Raw genomic sequence first — 24,883 nt, forward strand, 5'->3', positions numbered from 1 at the left:
TCAAGTATCCCTCTGTTTGGGACTTTTTTCATCTGGAAGCAAATTGCTTTCTGATCTTTTGTAGCGACTTACCTATGTTTATATTCCCAACGCTATTGGTTAATTTTCAAAAACTCAATTGAAAGTCGGCACAAGGTCCTTGGGGTGGGGACATACAGTTATTTAGCCCTTTCCCTATCTATTGTTCTACTCTAATTTGTAAGGTAATGTATGATTCCATTTTCCCCTCTCTTCACAATGATATCCAAAATGTTTTATTCTAATTTGTAAACAATAAACATAAATTTTAAAGCAGCTAATGGTACCTAATAAAAAATGACGTCATACAATACAAATGACCAATGATAGGCCAGTATACATTTTACCACTGCTCAATCAGGCCAGTATACATTTTAACATTGATCAATTACAAAGTATACTGGCCAATCATTCACATTGGTCATTTGTATCGTATGACGTCATTTTTTTATTATGCACGATAAGCTGCTTCATTAATCTAGTTTGTTTACTAAATGCCAATTCCCTGGACCCCTGTTGCGAATGAAAAATATGATTATTAAATTAGTTGTAATCTAATTACCTGGGATGTCTATCAAAGAAATATTCATTGTCTATCAATGAATAAAAATCCACCAGTCCCATAATTTCTTCGTGAGTTCGAGCTCTAAACAAAGATAAGATTTTATATCAAGACTTTTGTTACAAAATCTAAAAGAATTGTTTTAAATTTTTTCCCCCCCAATAGTAGTTTAATATCAATATTTTTCCCAAATGGTAGATGAATATCAAAAAATTATCCCCAATAGTAGGTGAATGTCCACGTGGATACTAAGCTACTATTAAGCCCAAAATGTTATGCATATCAATTGTATTTTGTTGTTATTGTTTAGAAATAAATCTGAATAATCTAAAGTAATTTTGGTTCATAGTTATTGAACATTACTATTTTTATTGACACATTTAAAATGAGCTGTCCTTTGTTACTAGTTACTAATTGCTTTACCCCTAGCATTTAGGGAAGGACAAGGACAAACCTTTAACACTCGAAAACATTCATAAAGCTTCCCTGAAAATTACAATTTATTCGGTCCAGCATTTTCGAGTTTTTTAGCTTCAGACAAAAAAAAAACTTACCACTAGAGTGGAAAAAAGGTTTTTCATTTAGAGATAATTTGTAAAAAATGTATATGGGATTTTGAGGAAAAGCTTAAATTTATATAATATAAATGTTTTTTGTTCCAATGCTATTTCTTTATAATTAATTACTAGCGGCTGCGCCCCTAGCATCTAGGGGCTCTATATTTGAAGGGCAGAAAAATAGCTTAAAACAATTTCCAGACTTATTTTTAATAATCAAGTAGCCTAAAACCATCTTAGAGCCTATAAGTGGCTTCACTGTAAAAAAGAACCATGTCGGTTCAGCAGTTAGCGAGATCCTTCGCTACAGACAAAGAAATCTATCTTTATATTATAAAGAAGATTTATTACTTCTCTGAATATTAAAATTCTAGTAAGCAATTGCCGGGATCTTAAACTTCACCAAAAAACCGTGTTACTTTATTTAATAGGATAGTAATTTGTTTCCATATAAGTTTGTAATGAAAATTCATGATAACTTCTTCCTAACTTCACCACAGTTCACTAAAGCAAAATATTGTTTTTGTATAAAGATAGTAAGGGTGTGTTGTATATATGTGTACTAAAGAATTAAAATTTTCAAGTGTATGACCCTTTTCTATTATAATTTTGATATTTGGCATTCCAAACACTCCATTTCTTGGATGAAAAAGCTATAAGATTTAATTTTGAATAAGTATATTGTACAGAGAGTTTTACCTTTAAATACAGGGAAAAAAAACTCTTCAAAGTGCCTAATCGAGTAAAAACCCCATCCCCCATATAATTAAAAATAAGAGACCTAAGGGCTAGAGTGTGGTATATTTCATTGTGTTTAGTTTTTGGGTAGCTTGCAGGGTTAGGTTATTGACCCTTATGGTTAATATCCCCTGCAGGGGTCATCAAAGAAGGAAATTAAACTACATCCTCCCCCTTATTGTATTTTTTTTTTCGTTGCATTTTGAGGGAATGAACAAAACACTGTAAAAACCCTAATTTTTGCTAAGGTTAACTGTGCCATTTCTCATTCTATAGAATAAGATCTATTATAATAAAAGTTTTTCTGTATGTAAGAAATCTGTTTGTATGATTAATCTCTGAGGGACTATAAAAGACTTTTCCGATGATAGATTCAAACACAACTTTTACTTTTATTGAAAATAATACATTACCATAATATTTTATGGTTTTTTTCAGGGAAGGAGGGGACCATGGCATATTGATAAGCATTATCCCCAATGTGCAGGATACCAAATGTAGAATAATTCTAGGGAAGATTTATTTATCGTTCATTGTCCTATACTTGTATCCCTGGCTATATGTTACTAAAGTTAGAACAAGCTTGATTTTTATTCAATAATCTTGGTTTGTTTCTTTTCTTTTTCTTACACTTTTCTTACAATTTTATCAATCAATATGATTATAATACACTTTTCTTACAATTTTATCAATCAATATGATTATAATACATGTGATATCATTATCAAATGATATCATTATGGCTGCGCCCCTAGTATCCATTATTTAACCCTTACAGATCGGGCCCCAATTCCCACCTTAATAGATCGGGGGGGGGGGGGGGGGGGTCAATTTTGGCTCCTGTTACAATTAGAGACATAAAATTTTTTTTCTGGTGGTTCATGTGTATTTTTAGAGAAAGTTACTTTTTCTAGTCTTAGCGGTCAGACCGCTCCTTAGCCGCATCTAGGATAATTTTGCAGCTAGGATGACCAAATTTTAGGACGAACTTTTATTTATCATAACAAAAAAAAATACTTTTTCTGATCATCGCCGAAAAACGGCAAATAACGTAAACCTCCATTTTCGGCGGTTACGGCGGTAAAACGGCGGTTGGCGGCGCCAATTAATATTTTTATCTGTTTATTGTTGCTCAAGGATTTACCAAAAAAATGTATAAGTCTCTAGCTGTAATAGAAGCCATGATATTCATGATATATGTCTGTAGTAAAAGCCGGACAAAAATCGGTCATAAAGTCGGTCATGGAGCGGTCAAACGGTCATAACACCACTTTTCTCAGAAGGTCATTGATATCTAAGTATTCACCAAAAAAATTTTAGGTTTCTACCTTATACACAAAAGTTATAATGTAGAAATTAAGATTTATTTATAATTTTTTCTAAATTTGGTTCCACTTAACCGACTTTGACCGGACGCCACGAGCGCCAAAAAAATGTTTTTGGAGTATTTCTTTTTTTTTGAAACTGGCATAATTTTGCTTTTTGTAGGGTAGGGGGCAAAAAGGGGCATTTTTGTTGACCAGCGGGGGGGGGGCAAAACGGGGCATTTTTCAACATTTGGGGGGGAGGGCAGGGGGCGGTGGCTAGGGGTGAGCAGGGGGGGGGGCGTTTTGGTCGCTAGGGTGGGGGGGGGGGGCGATTGCCCCAAATTCCCCCTTCGGTTCGCACGCCACTGTTTACAGACTTAAGCTTTTTAGAACACTCAATGTATGCAAATTAAATTATTTCAGACATAGCTTCGAAACCGATTATTATCTGGTGGATTAGAACCGGTTCTAAGCCATACTGAAAAATCATGTAAGGCATCAATAACAAACAAATTTCTACGAATATTAAAACAAAATCAATACCAGTTTTGTTATCCCGGGTCTACGGTCCCTCTGGGCAAAAAATGGTTTTAATATTAGTTTTTTTATTTTAATATCCGCGGAAAGCTGTCTATAATACGATGTGATAAATAACTAATTTTACCTGGAAAGTTTACCCAATCTTGTCTGTGGCATTTGATTTAAAAGCGCCCAAGAAACCTGAAAGATAAAATCATAAAACATAAATAAATTTTTTTTGAAACAATATAGATTTTTTCATATGTTTAAATTTTCAAAATTCCTTTAATGTTTCTGATATATTTGCATTTTAAAACTCATTTTGAGGAAATATTGGAAAAATTTAGAAATTAGAAATTTGTGTGAATTGGGAAGATCTAAGAACCTAATTTTGTTATATCATCTCTTCTATGTTTTCATTCAGGTCGCTAAATTTTATTCTTTAGACTTGTACTGCTTAAAAAATGTCCTCAAAAGTAGCCAAGGGATAATTTTTTTTATCACTATTGGGGATGTTAATTTATTGTCCATTTTCTCATTTCTTAAGATCCTTAAATATTCTACTTTGATCCTTCCTAATGGATTATTATAAACTAGTGGTTGCGCCCCTACCATCTAGAGGCTTTTTATTCTAAGTTTAATAAATAGCCTAAAACCATCCCAAGAATTAATTCTGAAAATAAGAATAGCCTAATTAACCATCCCGGAAACTATGTAAAGCTTCCCTAAAATGGAGAACTCAATCTGTTTATTATGATTGAAGTCTTAACCTTCAGACAGAAAAACCTTGAAAATTTATATAATAGGATAGTTATACTTATAGTAAGAATTCGAACCATCTACCACATAAAATTATATAATAGACATAATTTGGAAATAAGATTTTGCAGCCAAAATTTGCACCTAACAGGATTTGTGGTATTACTATGCGGGTGTCAGTGATGGTTAGGAGGCATTGAGACAGGGGACAATGGGCTATTTATTACACTAGTCCCCAAGGTTTTATGATTAAGTCTTCTTACTCATGTCCTTGACAATTTTGGAGACTATTTATGGATTTTGGTTGGTTGTTTTTTTTTAAGTTGAGTGTCCAAACTAATTATAATCTATAGAATTGGTAATTTTGAGTATCATCATTGAGAATGTACATCAATTTACCGGCCATTGTCTTATCCCTTTACATCCCTGGTTGGAAGGATTGATTCACACATTATTTTGCATTGATTACACTGTTTAAATCCTTTGTGATAGAATTGTTCTATTTTTAAAAGCGAAGCTTTTCTATAATTAGGGTCGGTCCGGCCGTAACTGATAGATTTTTTCGTTGATTTTTGCATGTTAGAATTGTCCCATCGATTTCAAACTTTGCATGGTGATTCCTTTAGTAGTTAGGTATGATTTAGAAATCGTATCAACTCTATAATCATTACCAGAATGTCCGTACGTCCAATTTTAACATTTTGTTTTTTTACTTTTTTAAGAACAATTTTTCATGTGATCTAATTATCCGATTGAGCTGATTTTTGGTAAATTGATTCCTGGGACAACAAAGTATAATGTTATAAGCGAAGCATCTCTATGCTCAAGTCAATGTTATAATGTACATAAACATTATCCTGTATCAAGCAGTTATTCAACAAATTTACTTACAATTTTGCTTCGACTCTTATACATTTATATTCATTATTCAGTTCTGACATTATACAAGTGTTAATGTCCGTTTGTCCTACCGTTTCAGTTCTTCGCATTTACGTTGTCATCCTTGTTCAACAATATATTATTTGATCATTAAGTAAGATTATATAAAATTTAGGTAGAGATATTGTTTAACAAAGATACCAACATCCATATAACTAAAATCAGAAGAAAGACAAACGAACATAACTCTTGTAGAGTGTCAGAACTTAATAAGCAGAACATTCATTTCTAAGTCTAAACAAAATGTACATAAACTTGTGGCAAAATTACAAAAATACAGGATACAGTAAAAGGACATACGTTCATCTTAAGGATTTGATTATAATGATGCCTCGATTTTAATTTTGTACTTTGTTGTCCAAGGAATCATTATTTAAAAATTATATGAATAGGATGGAGAGGACAATAACTAAAAATTCAAAAATCAGTATGTTTGAAATAAACATACTTTATGGAAACGATTATTGAAATCGATAGGACAATCCTAACTTAATTCTAAATTAATAGAAATATTAACCGTTACGGACGGTCGACGGACCGACCCTAAGTACAGAAAAGCTTTGCCTTTAAAAATGTGTATATGTTGTATAGCAATGTATTGTCTAAAAAAGGTAATTATTACACATTATACATCGAAAAGATGGGAAAATACCGAAAATATTGTGGAATTATGACGGTGTGGTGTACCTTCCGAACGGACTAACGTACATACATTCCCTAATAATAGAGTAGCTGCGCTCCTGGTAAACTTATCTACCTCATGTCTTTCTCCTCCGATATTGAGAACTACTGTTTTGTTATACTCTCTGCCAACATCATACGAACTATGAAACAGCTTTCCGCGGATATCAAATTGAAAAATTATAAAATTTAAACAAGACCCGTGTGGCCGAAGGCCTGGGCTAAAAAACTGGTTTTAATTTTAGATTTTTTATTTAATATTTGTGGAAAATTGTCTGTGATACCATGCCATATATAATTTTTCAGTATGGTTAAGAACCTGTTCTAATCCAGCGAATATCAATCTCTTTCGAAGTCATGCTAAAAAAGCCTTTCTACATTTGGATATCTGTCCGTCCGACCATTCTTCCCCAACGGATAGCTCTAATGTTTATTGTAGGATGATTTAGATTTCCAACTTTGCAAGAACTTTTGTTACAATGCAATGTAGAAAGCAAAATATAACTCTATAACAATTCGGGGAGGGAGGAGACAATGGGCTGTATATTACACTAGTCCCCAAAGTTATACAATAACGTTTTCCTATTTGTTCTCCTTGGGGACATTTATTGAATTTTGATTGGTTGGTTCAAACGTTTCAATCCCAAATTTCAATTTACAGAAGGGGTAATTTTGTGTATAATCAATGGGGATGTACATCCATTTATCGGTCATTGTCTTATCTTTTCAGATTCCTGATGTGTACGTATGATTGCCTAGATTTTCCAAGGATGAAGGGATCAGGAATAGTTTCAGGTACATGGGGCTCCTGCGGGTCTTTTACTTGTCTAAAAGAAATACATAACACATTTTTACCATTAGAGTTAGAGGGATAAAGGGTTAAATAATTGTATCTCCCCATTGCAACCACCTTGTGCAACCTTTCTATTGGGTCATTAAAAATCAACCAATTGTGTCGCTTATATTAACACAACCAAGCAGCAGAAAATAATTTAGAAGCAGACAAACTCAAAAGAGGTCTTTGAAAAAGTAAGGGAGGTAGTTATCTGTATAAACATCTATACTATAGATATGTTTTTTTTTCTCAATGGATTTATAATCACTTGGATCATTACACCAGCTTATTACGCACTCTAATTTGGTGAAACTCGTAGCTGCCTAAAATAATAGTGCTCCCCTCCCCATCCCACCCACCCCCTATCATTGGATGAACGAATTGACCCATAAAGATGACAATATTAGCAACCTAAAATGATGACAATTTTCCCCTCTATGACATCAACGTATATTCTATTTTTAGTAGCGAAGCTACTCTATAATTCGAAATGTCCGTCCGTCTGTCCGTCCGTCCGTCTGGGACAAAGTGGGGGAAACGTGATTTTCTCGGCTCCTATAAAAGATAGACAGCTGAAATTTTTAGTGAAGATTCTTATAACATATGCCCATCTAATCTATACATTGTTTTGTCCAACCGTCTGTCATTTGGGGTGCTAGATCGATTCCTACATTTTCATGTTTTTCTGATTTTCTCAACTCCTTTTTAAGATAATGGGCTGAAATTTTCAGGGATTGCTTAAATTTACATTTTACATATTTTCCTTAAGTTTTATTACGATTTTTTTTATTAATAGGGGTGCTAGATCGATTCCTAGATTTTTAGGTTTTCTATTGTTTTCTCAATTCCTATTCAAAACTTACGGCTGAAATTATCAGGGATTGAATATGCTAATAGTCTACATATTTCCATCAAGTTTCATTAAGATTTGTGTATATATTGTGGTGCTAGATCGATTCCTAGATTTTTAATTTTTCGTGATTTAAAGGTTGCGTGATTTTGAAGTTTTCGTCATTTCCCTATTTCATCAAATATATAGGATGACACTGGTATATGGTAAATATATTCATAATTTCTGAGCTTCGCTACTTATGTATGCTGTCATCCATGTTTTAAATACAAAGTTATATATGTTTTAGATAGTGATTTTATAAAAGTAAAAGGATGTATGTCTGTTTGTGTTTCAGGCTATTTTATTTCGAGATTAATATCTTGGGATAGTTTTTGACTATTTTTTGCCCTTTCCTAGCTCTCCAAATACAGAGCCCCTAGATGCTAGGGTCGCAATCGCTAGTCCTAGTAACAGAACTTTTGTATAGCTGGACCGATATGATCCTTCTTTACAGTAAAGCTTCTTATTGGCCCAGGAAATGTTTATAACTATTTTACTTCTTTATACACTAAAATTTATGAGGGTCGAATGCCCCTTCCCCTTCCCTCAAGTGTCCCAGGAGGCCCCTAGAAGCGTAGCCGCTATTGCTAATAAGAAGAAAACTAGATAACATTGCATGCCTACCTCGAATCAACACTAGGTACTATTTTTCTGTTGGAAACTGATTTCTGTAGGGACCTGCAATCATATTCATTATTGTTGTTTTTTATCTGAAGAAAAAATCCTTGAGCTTTTTAATGTTTTTTTTTATTTTTGAGCTTTGTAAGATCCTACACATAAGCCTTGTAATAAAAAGTCTGTGCTACAAGTATTTAAAAAGCGTAATGAAATAAAAAATGGTTTTATATTTTCTTCAAATGAAACAGACAAGGTTGCGTGATTTTACAACAGCTTGGCTCAAAATAATATGTTTTAATCTTGGATTAAAAGAATATATATTAGGTATTAGAATAGTTATCTCATTGTATTATAGACAGCTTTCCGCAAATATCAAAATTAAAATTAAAAGATTAAAACCAGTTTTGTTAGCCACGAAGAGCTAAATAACAAAACTGGTATTATTTTTTTTATTTTTATTTCAACATTCGGGGAAAACTGTCTGTTATACGATTTTTCAGTATACTTAGAACGTTTCTAATCCAAGAGATATTAATAATTAATCTGTTTCGAAGCCATACTGGAAAATAACCTACCTTTTCAAAAATGAAGATTGGCTGTTTTCAGCGAGGCCATAATTGTACAGAGGGGTCAGAATACTAGATATTTTATTTCAACACTTTAAATTTAACTAGTGGCTACGCCCCTAAAGGCTTCTAGGGACACATATAATGCATTCTTTTCAATATTTGTCAAGATCAGCTATTTATCAAAAAATATCCAATAGGCGGCGCTTTATTTCTTTTATTTTGGCGATTTCTCTTAGGATGGTGGTGGTACCCTATCCATAGATACATATAAACTCTCCCAGGACCTATGAGAGGATACAATGTAAAGGAGAACCATATCGGTTGAGCGGTTATCGAGATCATTTGTACATACTGAAAGAAATACATTTACCTTTTATTTTATTACAAGGATTTAGAATGCTTAACTTACTCTGTTACTTCTCTTCAAAAATTTATTCATTATATGGAAAACTTAAACAAGCATGACAACATCCATAAAGGGAGAGCTTGATAAATCACACAAAAAATTAGTAAAGACTAAAGATTAAGAAGATCTGTTTATGGACAGCTTTATCATGGCCAATAAGAATTATTTTGTTAAATTTCAGATTAAAACGGTTTAAAACTCGAAGATTCTTATAGTGCCTGTAAAAAATTGACGCCGTGCAAAAGAAATGAACAATATTAGGCCGATACGCCGGCTAAATTACTAATGGCAGGCCATTACACATTTTAATTGACTAATGGTAGGCCAATATATTCAGCTTCAAGGAAATACAGCTCATGATAATCTTTTTTTTAATAAAAAAGATAAAGTATCATTATAAAAATGTTAAAGAATCAATAAACCTTATGAGCTAAAGTACTAATACGGTGTGAGTGAAATAATGATAGGCCTAAGAAAATTACCTAGCTACAGAGTAGCTTCACCACCAGTATGATATACAATTTACCCAGATTTTAACCCTTTACAGTCGGGCCCCTTGCCGCACCTTAATCGGTCGGGGAAGGGGGGGGGGGCGTTCAACGCCCCCCCTTATTATCTCAGTTCCTATTAGAGCTAGAGGGCTAAATTTGATAATGAATTTCCGACCTTTTATAAGTCAATTTTCGCTTCCTTCACCCTTTTATTTAACAACCTTTGTTTTTAGGTCTTCGGATCTTCATGAAATCTTAATACGTTATGTAGACATGTAAGAAAAGCTTAAGTTTAAAATTGCGGCCACAGGAGCCTTTTAAAGATTTCTGGAGACCTGGAGGATTAGGACCTGCAGGATTGAACACCTGTATTTTATATAAGGATGTACTACTAGAGGATTTTTTAGTATTTTGGTATGATAAAATGCTTTGTTGTAGTCAAAAAAATATTTTTGCTCTTTACCTGGATGACCCTGCCAGGTTTGCTGGCATCCTGTGCCCGCCAGGATGGAGATATTCAAAAAATTCCAACTCTCAGTTATGTGTCATACCCATACTTAAAAAGTCAAGCAGTTTGGGCTCTTTATCTTTCACACACAGAAAATGAGATGGAAACCCCCCCCCCAGATATACCACACTTTTCTGGGATCTTGCCAGATCAAGTATCAACTGTGTGGAATACCAAAGGATGACTCCATGCAAAATTTGAGCCGGATCCGGCCAAAACCGGCCGGGATTTTTATAAAAAACCGGTTTTTTTCCGGTTTTTAGGGGGTATCTGTAAATCAAGCCCCCTCCTGGGTACGCCCCAATGATGATTTTTGCTTTAAGGTCTGATCTGAATTCCTTAACACTGGATATGACCCCTAGAGTTGAAAAAATGGTTAAAATCCGGTCTTTTGACCGGTTTCCGGCCATTTCCGGCCCCCCAAAAAAATTTTAAAAATAAAAATTTCATCTAAAATTTTAAAAAATATGCTTAAAATTACATTTTTCATTAATAATTTTTCAAAAACCAAAAACCTTAGGTAATGAAGATAATTTTAGCAACTTAAAATGTGAAAAAAGGTTAAAAATTGACAAACTTATGTCAATTTGAAAAATGTTGGTAAATCCTAAAAATTTGATGGATTTATACATACATTTCAGAATTTAGGTTGACTATGGTCTTTAAGACATGCCATATCCAACAAAATTGCAATCAGAAGGTCTAAATGTTTTTCTGAACCAAAATTCTACATACCCTGGCGGTTCCAGGGATATATCATCAAGGCCGTACGGCTGGCCAGAAAGCTTTTAACAGGTGGCCGACTAAAAGCCGGATTTGATAGTTATCAACCGTAAAAAGTAGCGATTTTCGTTTTTTTGGCCAAAACTCATGCAGGGAGTTGTTTTTTGGGATTGACATACAAAAGCAAGTTTGTACAACTTTTTGGGGCGGACATTTCTTTACTTACGCATTATCCGCCACAGGTGAACCGTTTGGCCGTTATTTGCCGCCAAAATCGCAATTTTTGGCGATTTTGCCGTCCACGAGGTTTTAACGATCATTTTTGAGGGGAAGAAGTCATCCAATCAATATAACTCTGAAATACTTTTCATTTGCAAATTAAATTGGCTACATTTCATGTGAAGTAAATTTTTTTGTGCATCCAACCGTTTTTGTTCCAGTTGAAATTTAAAAATTATTACTTTTTAATTATAATTATTTTTTTCTTGTAATTTTAAAACTAATTAAACACTAATTGTTAGTACATCAAAATTTTGATAATTAATTCCACATTTCAATCACTGATATTTACTACTTGGTAATTTTTAATTTATCTTTTAATTATCTGATTAATCTCTAATGATTATTACTTTGTAAATCTGAATACTTATTATTCATCTCTAGCAATTATTTATAAACTAAAAAGTAATAAAAATTACTATAAGATATGTATTAGGTTAGGTAGTTCATTTGATAATCAAATAAAGTAATTTAGAAATGGTGATAGTTACTACATTATAAAAAAAAATTATAACAATATGAATAAGTATTGATCAATTAGTAATAGGATATTTTATATGATTAATAATGATAAAATCATAAACAATAAGTAATAAAAAGATAATGATAATTAATATGAGTTATTATTGATAGATTTAAAATAGGTTATGTAATATAATCTATTGATTGATTTGTAATAGGTTATATATGATAATTAATACTTATAATACTATAACTGAATAATCATAATTATTATGCATAAATATGGTAAGATAATATAATCCTATAATATAAAGTAATAAGCTTTTTTTGTATGTACCGAAGGATCTCGCTAACTGCTAAACCGATATGGTTCTACTTTACAGTGAAGACTCTTAAAGGCTCTGAGAAGGTTTTAGGCTATTTAATCTTTTTCAAATAAGTCTGGGTATGGTTTTAAGCTATTTTTGTGCCCTCCGAATATAAGCCCCTAGATGCTAGGGGCACAGCTGCTAGTTCATAATTATAGTGTTATAATCAATAATAAGATAATTTGGAGCCTGCGGCTTAAAAAATTATTTCACCCAAACTTGTTTCTTGTGGGGGGTAAATACATTTCATGGGGTTGGTGTAATTAGTAATTGTTCTCCTTTTTTTAAAATTTCAACTGGAACAAAAACGGTTGGACGCACAAAAAAATTTACTTCACATGAAATGTAGCCAATTTAATTTGCAAATGAAAAGTATTTCAGAGCTATCTTGATTGGATGACTCCTTCCCCTAAAAAATGGTCGTTAAAACCTTGCAAACGGTAAAATCGCCAAAAAATCGCGATTTCGGCGACAAATAACGGCCAAACGGTCCGCCAGAGGTGAATGATACATAAGTAAAGGAATGTCCGCCTCAAAAAGTTGAACATTAATGAAAAAGTGTCCTCAGTCGCTAAATCGGCTCCGTCATCCCCTAAAGGGGCAAAAAAACAAGATTTTTTAAAAATCGTCAAAAATCGTGCCTTTGGCGGCGCATATCGGCCAAACGGTTCACCCGTGGCAGATAATGTATAAGTAAAGGAATGTCCGCCTCAAAAAGTTGAACATTAATGAAAAAGTGTCCTCAGTCGCTAAATCGGCTCCGTCATCCCCTAAAGGGGCAAAAAAACAAGATTTTTTAAAAATCGTCAAAAATCGTGCCTTTGGCGGCGCATATCGGCCAAACGGTTCACCCGTGGCAGATAATGTATAAGTAAAGAAAAGTCCGCCCCAAAAAGTTGTACAAACTTGCTCTTGTGTGTCAATCCCAAAAAACAACTCCCTGCATGAGTTTTGGCCAAATCTTGAAAAATCGCTACTTTTTACGGTTGATAACTATCAAATCCGGCTTTTAGTCGGCCACCTGTTAAAGCTTTCTGGCCAGCCGTACAGCCTTAATGATATATCCTTGGAACCGCCAGGGTATGTAGAATTTTGGTTCAGTAAAACATTTAGACCCTCTCATTGCAATTTTGTTGGATATGGTGTGTCTTAAAGACCATAGTGAACCTAAATTCTAACGTATGTATAAATCTGTCAAATTTTTAGGATTTACCAACATTTTTCAAATTGACATAAGTTTGTCAATTTTCAACCTTTTTTCACATTTTAAGTTGCTAAAATTATCTTCATTATCTAAGGTTTTTGGTTTTTGAATATTTATTAATGAAAAATGTAATTTAAAGCATTTTTTTTTTTAATTTTAATTAAAATTTTGATTTTTCAAATTTTTTTTTTGGGCTGGAAATGGCCGGAAACCGGTCAAAAGACCGGATTTTAACCATTTTTTCAACTCTAGGGGTCATATCCAGTGTTATGGAATTCAGATCAGACCTTAAAGCAAAAATCATCAATGGGGCGTACCCAGGAGGGGGCTTGCTTTACAGATACCCCCTAAGAAACGGAAAAAACCGGTTTTTTATAAAAATCCCGGCCGGTTTTGGCCGGATCCGACTCAAATTTTGCATGGAGTCATCCTTTGGTATTCCCCACAGTTGATACTTGATCTGGCAAGATCCCAGAAAAGTGTGGTATATCTACGGGCCCCCCCCCCCCCCCCCCCAACCGTTAAGGGTTAACAAGTCCTACGAGCAAATCATGGAGGGAGGGGATATTGGGATATTTATTAAGTCCCCAAAGTCTTATGATAACGCTTTATTTCTCGTTGGCTTAACAACTTTGGGGGCCTTTATTTTATTTTAATTGGTTGGTTCATTTAGTGTTTCAACCACTGATTTTAATCTACAGGAGGGGTGATTGTTTTGTATCATTATTGGGGTTGTACATCAATTTATCTGCCATTCTTGTATCCCTTAAAATCCCTGCAAGCAAATCCTCTAGTTAAATAATTAATTAATCTTGTTGAATTAAAATAATTTTCCTGGAATAATCTTCCGGTTCCTCTCCCCTCCAGGCTTCCAGGACACTCAGGTCATCATAATATTCTACCTTCTCTTTTCTACAAATAATATCTGAATTAAAAGAATCTCTTTGTTGCCTGCTAGCGGGTACGGCCCTTAAGGCCTCTAGTGGTATTTTAAATGTTTTTTTTTAATTTCAAATAGCTAATTTTAGAAATAATTTGTCTATGTTGCGTTTAGGTCTCTTCGCAAAAGCAAGAATATTAAAAAAATTTAGATTTTTTGTGATATCTCTTGAGAGGGTGCTACTACCCTCCCCCAAAATAATTATAAACCTTCCCGGGACCTTTGAGAAGCTACCCTGTTGAGGAGAACCCGATCGGTTCAGCGGTTAGCGAGACACACAGACCAACAAACATACATCATGTTACTTTTTTTAAATAAATGACGTCATTTTTTAGGTACTATAAAAAGCTTTGAATTAAAATAATGTGATTAAAACAAGGATGGCAACATTCATAGATAGCAAAGAATAAAAAAAATCATGAATTGACAAACGGACAAAGTAACTAATAGAGCATTCTATAAGAGAGATAGAGATAGAGCAAGAGAGAGAGAAAAAAAGATTTAATATATAGTTCACTTTTTCTGACCGTCCATCCAAAAAGGTTTATAAGAATGACTGCTTATTTTTTTTACCCATTACATAAGAGTATCCTGTATACAATTGACTTGGTCCGTCAGTTTGTTGGTCATACTACAAACAATATTCGCTGATATGTAAAAGTGTCTTGAATACTTTCATATTCTGCATACTTTCATTAAGTTTTTTCGTGATTTGCTTATTGGTTTGGGTGCTAGTTCGATTCATAGATTTTTAGGTTTTCATAATTTTCTTTACTCCTATTTGAGATAGACGGCTGATATTTTTAAGGATTAAAAAGTTCACAATTTACTTATCCCCACATAGTTTCATTAAGATTTGTTAATTTGCTGAGGTGCTAGATCGATTCCTAGATTTTCACGTTATAAAAGGTTTCGTGATTTTTTAGTTTAGTGTTTTTTTTATGAAACTGCAATAAAGTTAATTTTTTCCCGGATATCCATCCATAATTTTTGAGCTTCGCTACTTATGGATGTTGTCATCTTTGTTTAACATCTTAATTGGAACTATTAATTAGTGAAACAATTGTATGAATAAAATTTTAGAGAAAAAAGTTGTATTTCTATCTATTACGTCATTATACTTAGATTAAATACAGATATCTATACCTTTGAGAATTTGGTAATAATAAGTTGTAAGAATCAACATTCAGCACAATATTCAGGGAAGGAGGGAACAATGGGCTGTTTATTACACTAGTCCCCAAAGTTTTTTAATATCTTTTTTTATTCGATGGCTAAACAACTTTAGGGACTTTTATTGAATTGTGATTGGTTAATTCATCAAGTTGACTGTCCAAACGTACTACTTATTGTTATCAATATAAGTGGTTATATTGTGTATCATAATTTGTGATGTACATCAATTTCACGGCAATTGTCTTATCCCTTTAGATCCCTGTACATTGTAAGTGTGATTGTAATAATGAGGTCACAAGCTAACAATATCCTAACTCTAACTACAAACTTTAATATCTACACGCCAAATTCCTCATGACAATATACTATTATAGTATTATGTACAAGCAAACGCTCCCATAGCCTCTAGTAACTCTGTCTTCAAAAGGGTAACAAAAGGTGCAGAAAAATAGCCTGGAACCTTCTCAAGCCATAGAATAGACTGTTTGAACCAATGTGGATATAAGTAGATTGAATAAATAGAGAATCAAATGCTCTGCAATACAATGCATTTTCGCATTATCAGGCCCTAGCATTTTTTTAAATCACGCAACCTCTAGATTTATTATAAAATTCTACCAGTACAAAACTCTCTTTCAAAGGGTAAAAATGAATAACCACTTTTATTGATAAAAAGAAACATGAAAATAATTTACCTAGCATAGTAATTTATGAAAAAAGCTGTACAAACAATGTCTAATTACACCAAATTTTGTTTATCTATTAACCGCAAGGGTGCATAAAGTTTAAATCCACACACACACAAACAAACACACACGTATACACACACACACACACACCCACACACACACAGGTTTAAGAAATAGCTTTAAAAGTAACAAATTGCAAGTTAATATAAAGTGCACAAAAATGAGGTGGAAGATAAATGGTTGAAAAAGTAAATCTATTTAAGTGAACAAAGGCACCTCTATCTCCAGGGAGGGAGGGAACATTGGACTGTTTATTACACTAGTCCCCGAAGTTTTATAATAATGTTTTCCAATTCGTTTGCTTAACAACTTTAGGAATTGGATGGCTAACTAATTTAAGTGTCCAAACGTTTCAACCACTTATAGTAATTTTGATAATCATCATTGATGATGTACATCAAATTCATCAGCCATTGTCTTATCCCTTAGATCCCTGACCTATCTCCCTCTCCTCTATCCCTATGTGTATTTATATTACGCAGTAAAACAAGGATGATAACATCCATAAAAGCGAAGTTCATCAAGTAAAACTTTCAGCTAATAGAACACTGACTTTAAGATAATGTTTGGTGAAAATATGGCACAAAATGACAATGCAGGATGTAAAAAATTACATACTTTATTTCGCTTATAACATTTTACGTGATCGTTAAAGGAATTAATTCCATAAAGCATATTAAATAGAAAAAAAATAATCAGTCAAATTGCCAAAAATTATATTTTTAAACAGAACCTACCAACTTTCTAGTTATTATTATTATTATAAATGTTACGCTTTCTAAATTGTAAATTACTATCGGCCTCTAGGGGCACTTAAGGTTTAAGGGGGGGGGGGGGGAATTCGACCCCCACCCAATTGTCAATTTGAGTTTTAAATAGAAAAAGTAAAAAATTATTTCTTATTTTTTTTTATAAAATAGGTAAAAACCCTCCAAGGAATTAAGCTTCAGGAGAACCATATAGATTCATTGTTTAGCAAGATCCATCGCTACAGACAAAAAAGCTTACTACTTTTTTATAATAGTTTTGTCACTATAATCATCATGCAATGATTTACTTCTATAGGACAATTCTATATTAGAGCAATTCTTTGCGGACAGGCAAGCGGACCTGCAATAAATAAAGAAAAGCTTTGCTTTAAAAAGATCTTTCTTTTCTTCAAGGTGAAAATGGTATTTAAGGAAAGATAAATGTTTTAATTTTTTCGACAGTTTCTCTGAAAGTTCCTAGTTGAGCCCTAAAACCCACCCCCCCCCCTTATTTGAAATAAATTTAAAATAAGGCGCGGGGGGGGAGGATAGTTAGTTTTTTTTGTTACTTTAGGTAAGGTTAGGTTATGATGGGTATTGGCTAACATTGCACCACCGTAGATGTCTTTGCCTACTAAAATTGACGAACCCCAAACTGTCCCACTTTGAGAAAGACGATTCCAGTGACGTCATATACGTTTCGGGAAAGAAAAAGGGAAGGGGGGAAGAAAATCTTTCCAAAAGAGATGGGGGAAAAGGGAAGAGAGTTTCTTCCGCCCTTCCCTAGACGTATATGACGTCACTGGAATCGTTTTTCTCAAAGTGGGACAGTTTGGGGTTCGTCACTAAAATTTAAATAAGGGGGGGGGGTCACTGATGCTTGTTTGACACTTGGAGGGAAAGCATCATTTTTTTACTCACTTTGTAAGGAATATAAACAACATTTTCATTAAATAAATAAACAAAAATATTTTTTTAAAATAATCATAATATTACGGCTATGCTAAAGTGAATTATTTTTATTCTTGTGGTAAATATGATTTTTAAAGATCATGTTTCGCAAAGTTTTAATGATATTGTCATGATTTTGCATTTACATACTATCCATCCATCTAGTATTATAAAGTTAAGATATTAAAGAGATGTTGAAGGGTTGGAAAAACTTGTTTATTACTGCATTCCCTTTTTTTAGAATTATTTCATTTTTAAAAGTGAAGCCCTGTATACACGCGACTAATTAAATTGCTTAGTTTGACCGACATGAATCATTATTACAATAACAACAAAAAAGTAATAGTTATTTATCGCATCGTATTATTGACAGCTATCCATAGACATTAAAACAAACAATTATTAGTTTAAATCCAGTTTTGTTAAAACCGAATGGCCGAAGGCCCAGACTAAAAAAAACTCGTAAACAATTTTAAGATTTTTAAATATTTGTTGAAAATTGTCTGCAAAACGATGCTATACATGATTGTTCAGTATGGCTGAGAACCGGTTCTAATCCAGCGGATAGTAATCGGTTTCAAAGTGATAAGGGAAAAATTCTTTTTCTTTCTTCCCCTGTTTCCAAATGTTTAAATTAATCCAATTTCTGTATATTAGTCTATTGTATTGTAATTTTCCAGTATGACTTCGAAAACGTTGATATTCGCCAGATTAGATTAATCCTCAGCCATAATGAAATATCTAATACTAGCGACTTCACCCTTAGCCTCTAGGGGCTTTGCCCCATGAGGTAATTAAAAAAAAATCAAAATTGAAGGTGCCTCCAATATTTTCGATTTAAAAAAAAATTGACAGATTTTTTTTTGTTTTTGTCCTAAAACCACCACAGGACCAGTAGCTAGGTATTACCTAAAAAGTAGAATCCGATCGGTTCAATGGTTAAGGAAATCTTAAGGGACAGACGGACAGACAGACAGAAAGCTACTTTGTATTATAGACAGCCGAAAATCCTGTTACTTTATAATAAGGACAAGCGGCTTTGCCCCTAACCTCTAGGGGCTTTGCCCCATGAGGTGATTTTAAAAAAATTCTAATGCTGCCATTTATTGTGAAGTAACTGCCTAAAAACTATTTTTTTTTTTTGGGGGGGGGGGTTCATTTTTGCGGGGGTTGAAGGTGTCCAACTTTCCAATAAAATAGCTTAAAACCACCACAGGACCAATAGATATATACCCTGAAGAGTGAAATCCGATCGGTTCAGTGGTTACCAAGATCTTAAGGAACAGACGGACGGACGGATGTACAGACAGACAGACAGACATCGTTCTACTTTGTATTATAGATAGCATTGAATTACAAACAATTTTCAGCGAATATCAAAATAAAAATCCTAAGATTAATCGGCCATACTGGAAAGATATTTCTTGTATTCATTTGAATCCGGTGGATAGGAACCGGTTCTCATGAATACGAAAAAACTATGTCTAGCATCGTATTATATCCAGTTTTCTACGAATATAGAAATGTACAATCATAAGATTAAAACTAGTTTTTTAAGCCGGTGCCTTCGGCACCACGGGGCTAAAAAAACTAGTTTTAATCTTATAATTGTACATTCTATATCCGCGGAAAGCCGTTTATAATACGATACGAGAAATAACTATTCTCGTATTCATTCGAAACCGATTCTAATCCGGTAGATTAAAACCGGTTCTCATCCATACGAAAACACTATGTCTAGCATCGTATTATATCCAGCTTTCTACGAATATAAAATGTACAATCACAAGATTAAAACCAGTTATTTAGCCCGTTTCTTCGGCACCTCGGGGCTAAAAAAATGGTTTTAATCTTATAAATTCTATATCCGCGGAAAGCTGTTTATAATACGATGCGAGAAATAACTATTAATACCTGTAGTTTCCGAACTCTTCAACTTTTCTTATTCTCTGAACTGTGTTTTCTAAAATAATACATTTTTAGTTTAATTTTTATAGCAAAGTTTCGATCTACTGCAGTTCACGGTAAAATATTGCTGGGGTAAGCAATATTTCCAAAAATCTATGAATTTTAAAGGCTGCTAGCTGCCAAACGGCTGAGCGTACAGATCATGCCCGCACACTGTTTTAAGCGGTATAAGAAGGCCTAAAAATAATCTGGAATAGCCATAAATTAATAATGCATAATTATCTCGCAGTGCAGAGAAATGCGCGAAAAAGACCTATTTTATGCGTTTTTTCTTCAGTTAAGCTTTTCCTGTGTATAATTGGATCTTGGCTATTCCAGATTATTTGTAGGCCTTCTTATGCCGCTTAAAATGGTGTGCGGGTATGATCTGTACGTTCAGCCGTAGGTCCCGGGAAGGTTTATAACTTTTTTCTTGGGCGGTGGGACACCTCCAACCCCCCCCCCCAAAAAAATAAAATTACTCCCCCCCAAAAAAAAAAAAATTTAAACTTTTTCTTTTAAAATCTAAAATAAGAAATTCAAATTCAACTCCCCCCTCCTCAAGTGCCCCTAGAGGCCTCTAGGGGGCGTAGCCGCTAGTTTAGAATAAATTGCTGATTTGTTTTATGATTCTAACCCCGTTCAAAAAGCATCCAGTATTCAACTTACTTTGTCTGTTAGTCTGTCGGCTATGAACAATTTTTTTATTTGTAAAGATTTCGTGATTTTCTCTTTTATTCTTTTATCTTCTACTAGCGGCAAACAGACAAACACACAGACAGACAAACAGACATCCTGTTACTTAATTATCTTCATTTCTGTGACAAATGCTTCGCTACTTTTGGATGTTTTCATAAAATTACTAGTGCATGCAAGAAAAATTAATATGAACAAAGATGACAACATCCATAAAAGTGAATCTCTAAAATCAGTATTCCAAAGAATCATTTATACTTGTAGAGTGTCAGAACTGAATAAGCAGAATGTAAATGTATAAATAAAATCAAGAAATTTGTTGAAAAGCTGCTTTAAATATGTTTAAAATAGAAGTACGGATATTCTTGGAACGATAATAGAGTTGCTACGCTCTCTAAATTGTACCTAACTAATGCAGGAATAAACATGACAAGTTTGAAAGCGAAAGAACAGTTCTAACATGGCTAAATTAACGAAAAGACTACTTTAACCGACGAGGGACCGACCATAATTATAGAAAAGCTACATTTTGAACAAAATGAAAATTTCTTTATAAATATTTCCTTTATTTTGATATACAATATGAATATATAAATATTGTACAACTTTATGACAAAACTTTATATGCAAATTTGTTTTGACTTTAAATTTTATTCAATGATCATCGACTAGACTAGAAAGTTTTCTCTGAATACATTTTAGATATTTATTGTGTACGCATGTCCATATGGAAAATTATAAATTTTTCAATTCTTTTCTTTGTCATAAAATTCAGGGATCTAAAGGGATAAGACAATGGAAGTTATATTGGTGGACTTTCCCCAATTTTGATCAATTAACTTATCAATATTCCATAAAAATGAACCCACAAGTTTTTAGTCAGCTAATAAAACTTATAAAACTTTGGGTACCAGCGTATTTCACAGCCCAATGTCCCCTCCCTCCCTGTATAAATGTAAATATTATATTGGGTCAAGGTAGTGAAAACTAGGCAGTCATTCTCAAACAAAGATGACAAAAATAAACCTAGTTAAAAGTTTTAGAAATCTTTTACAGGAATTACCATTCGAGATTTTATAACAATAGGACAATTTCAATACGCCTAACATTATCCGCTTATCACCTATGTTTGATATTTATTTATCCCGTCGAATTATAGTCAACTTTCTGCGGATACTAAAATAAAAATTTAAAAGTTTAAAACCAGTTTTGTTAGCCTCTAGGGGTTAAAGGCCTGAGCTAACAAAGCTTGCAATTATCTTATGAATTTTCATTTTAGTATCCGTGTAAAGCTGAATATTATACGATACAATTCATGAATTTTCAGTATGGCTCGAAACCGATTCTAATCCATCATATAACAATCGGTTAGGAAGCCATACTAGAAAAGAACTTTTTTACTTTGAAAAAAAATATATCATATTGGTATTTACCTATATTTTTGTTGAGACGATTAAGAAGAATATTTATTGGAGCAGTTTCTAGTATTAGTTGCCAAATATCTTCACTCTGTTCCTCGTCTGTCTTGGCCTCAAACGCTTCAAAGCTCTAGATAAAAATATTGGATCAACTGCAGTTCACGGTAAAATATTCCTGGTAACGAACGAAAATCTTTGAATTTTAAAGGCTGCTAACTGCCAAACGGCTATTCCAGATTATTTGTAGGCCTTCTTATGCCGCTTAAAATGGTGTGCGGGTATGATCTGTACGTTATTAGAGATTAAAATTCTAGATGTTTTTGTGTGTGTTTGTGCGTTTAATCACACAAATTAAAGAAAAATTTCCACTTTTCTAAACGTTTAAATAATGAATCCAATGTCTACATGTACATAATTTTCTGATTCTGTTAAAGCTAAATTTCTTAAAATTTGATTAATACTGAAAATCTAACTTTTAACTATTTTGTTGTTCAAATAATTGACATATTGCTAAACCTGAAAAATGAGAAAACATGTTTAAAAACAAAATATGATAAAAAGTCTCCTTCCTCCCTGATTGAGACTTTAGAGTAAAACAATAGTGGGGAATAGGGGTTATATAACTTTATTTCCCCACCCATGGACCCTATGCCGATTTTCAATTTGATCTTCGAATATCAGCCAATAGCGTCGGGGATATGAACACTACACAAGCCGCTACAAAAGAGCCGAAAGCAATTTGCCAGCAAATGAAAAAGGTCCCCAGCTGGGAGATCCATGTAGTTGTCCTGGTTTTACTATCTATAATACAAAGTAGCTTGATGTCTGTCTGTCTGTCCGTCCGCCCGTCTGAAGCTTAAGATCTCTGTAACTACTGAACCGATCGGATTCTACTCTTCAGGGAATATAACTACTGGCCCTGTGGTGGTTTTAGGCTATTTTTTTTTTTTTGGGGGGGGGGGGGTGACACCCCCAACCTCCCAAAACAAAAATATCCCCCCCCCCATTTTTTTAAAAAAGAATTTTGTAAATTCGTTATTTAATCGCAAAAATTTTTCCTGCTGGGTAGGTGCGAAAATTTGCGATCCGTTCTGCTGGGTAACTAATAGAAGATGTAATTATACCTCTAGTGGCAAAGCCCCTAGAGGCTAGGGGCGAAACCGCTAGTATATTTATAGATTTATTATTAAGATACCTGATTAAGAACATTTGCTATCTTAAGCATGCTGCTGTTCCAATATTCTTTTAATTCCTCACTGCTCATGAGAGGCTCCGGGGAAGCTGTCATCATACACACAGTCAGGATTACATTGTACTACAGTCTGAAAGTTATTGAAACTCTTTTTAGTGCCTTTAAAAATGATTTCATATTAGAATATTCCATTATTCCAATAGGACATGATTCGGGATTTTTCGGTTTTAAATTTATCCCCTTTTGTAATAAACACCAATTTTAAAAACTTTTCACCGAGAAATCCCGAATGCCGTCATATTAGAATAATGGACTATTCCAATATGATTTCATTTTTGTAAGCACTATAAAAAGCTTCAATGTTAGTGTTTTCATGATTTCCTTTATCATTATCTGTAAGTCCATAAAGTCAAGACCTTCTCCGGATTTTTATCGTTCGAGAGGTTGAGGAGAGGGGGGAGTTGAACTATGACCTGCAGGATCATACCAGGAACCTATGATTGAAACCTTTACCTGGATAACCCTGCCATGTTTACTGGCATCATGTGCCCGCCAAGATAAAATATTTAAAAAACATTTTTCTCTAAACTAATGCTGCTCATAGTGCCTTAAAAAAATTACTTCATACAATACGAATGACCAATGGTAGGCCAGTATACATAATAATTGACTTATGGTAAAATATATACTGACCTATCATTGGTCATTTGTATTGTAAGACGTCATTTTTATATAGGCACTATAAGTTGCGTGATGAATTTACAAATTAAATCCTATAAAATTTCAGAGATGGGTTTTTGAAAGATGAATGCCACGTTTTTTTAATTCGCGAAATTTAAACAGAGTGTACAACTATTTATTTAATTATTTCGCTTTTGTTGGTACGGCCTTCGTAGAAGAAAAACAAATTATCTTCAATCCAATTTTTGCTGCATATTAATTAATGAATCTTTTTAGAGCTGTATTAGACATTATACAAACGGCTAAAATAATCATTTTAAAATTTTGAATTCTTAAATTGTATACTCTGTTGAAATTCTATCGTCTTCGTTTAATCAATCAATGTCGAAAAAATGTCGAAAAAACGCGGCATTCATCTTTCAAAAACCCATCTCTGAGTTTTACATAGATATAAAATAAATACAAGATTTAGGAAACCTTAACTCCTAGGCTAGCCGACCTTTTAGCCTTACAAGCCTAAGAAATTTTATAGGGTATAGCCCATTTATACATGTTTGGTTATGCATCAATTGTTCGAAAAAGCTATATAAATAAATAACCTAAAATATTTCAAGCTAAATGTTTTCAAATCTGTTTTTGATGCAAACATTTTCCTGTAAAATCTGCTTATATAATTTAAAATGTTTTATGTAAAGTTTGGTTGCAAGGACTATAGGGATAAGTCAGGAATTTAAAGGAATAAGACAATAGCCGATAAATTTATGTGCATCCCCAATGATGATACACAAAATTACCTCTTCTGTGGATTACAATTATTGATTAAAACGTTTAGACACTCAAATTAATGAGTCAACCAATTTAAAATTTATTAAAAGTCCCCGAAGTTGTTTAGACAGCGATTAAGAAAACGTTATTAAAAGCTTTGGGGACTAGTTTAATAAACAGTCCA

General features: G+C 33.4%; 1 protein-coding gene across 1 annotated transcript in view; it reads right to left on the reverse strand.

The window, feature by feature from the left end:
* LOC145312216 (potassium voltage-gated channel protein Shab-like) overlaps positions 1-23,385 on the reverse strand; it is a 70,711-nt gene extending 47,326 nt beyond the window's left edge. The window contains exons 1-10 of the mRNA XM_080151439.1: positions 23,257-23,385; positions 22,077-22,191; positions 19,915-19,963; positions 14,270-14,347; positions 9,001-9,063; positions 8,432-8,485; positions 6,836-6,907; positions 6,157-6,205; positions 3,847-3,902; positions 581-664 (exon numbers count right to left, since the gene is read on the reverse strand). Coding sequence (XP_080007565.1) covers positions 581-664; positions 3,847-3,902; positions 6,157-6,205; positions 6,836-6,907; positions 8,432-8,485; positions 9,001-9,063; positions 14,270-14,347; positions 19,915-19,963; positions 22,077-22,191; positions 23,257-23,352 — 716 coding nt within the window. The 5' untranslated portion in view covers positions 23,353-23,385. The remainder of the gene's footprint in view (positions 1-580; positions 665-3,846; positions 3,903-6,156; positions 6,206-6,835; positions 6,908-8,431; positions 8,486-9,000; positions 9,064-14,269; positions 14,348-19,914; positions 19,964-22,076; positions 22,192-23,256) is intronic.
* Positions 23,386-24,883: the final 1,498 nt, after the last annotated feature.

Source organism: Acartia tonsa, chromosome 2 (assembly GCF_053477335.1).
Source record: "Acartia tonsa isolate MP-2025a chromosome 2, ASM5347733v1, whole genome shotgun sequence".
Taxonomy (NCBI): domain Eukaryota; kingdom Metazoa; phylum Arthropoda; class Copepoda; order Calanoida; family Acartiidae; genus Acartia; species Acartia tonsa.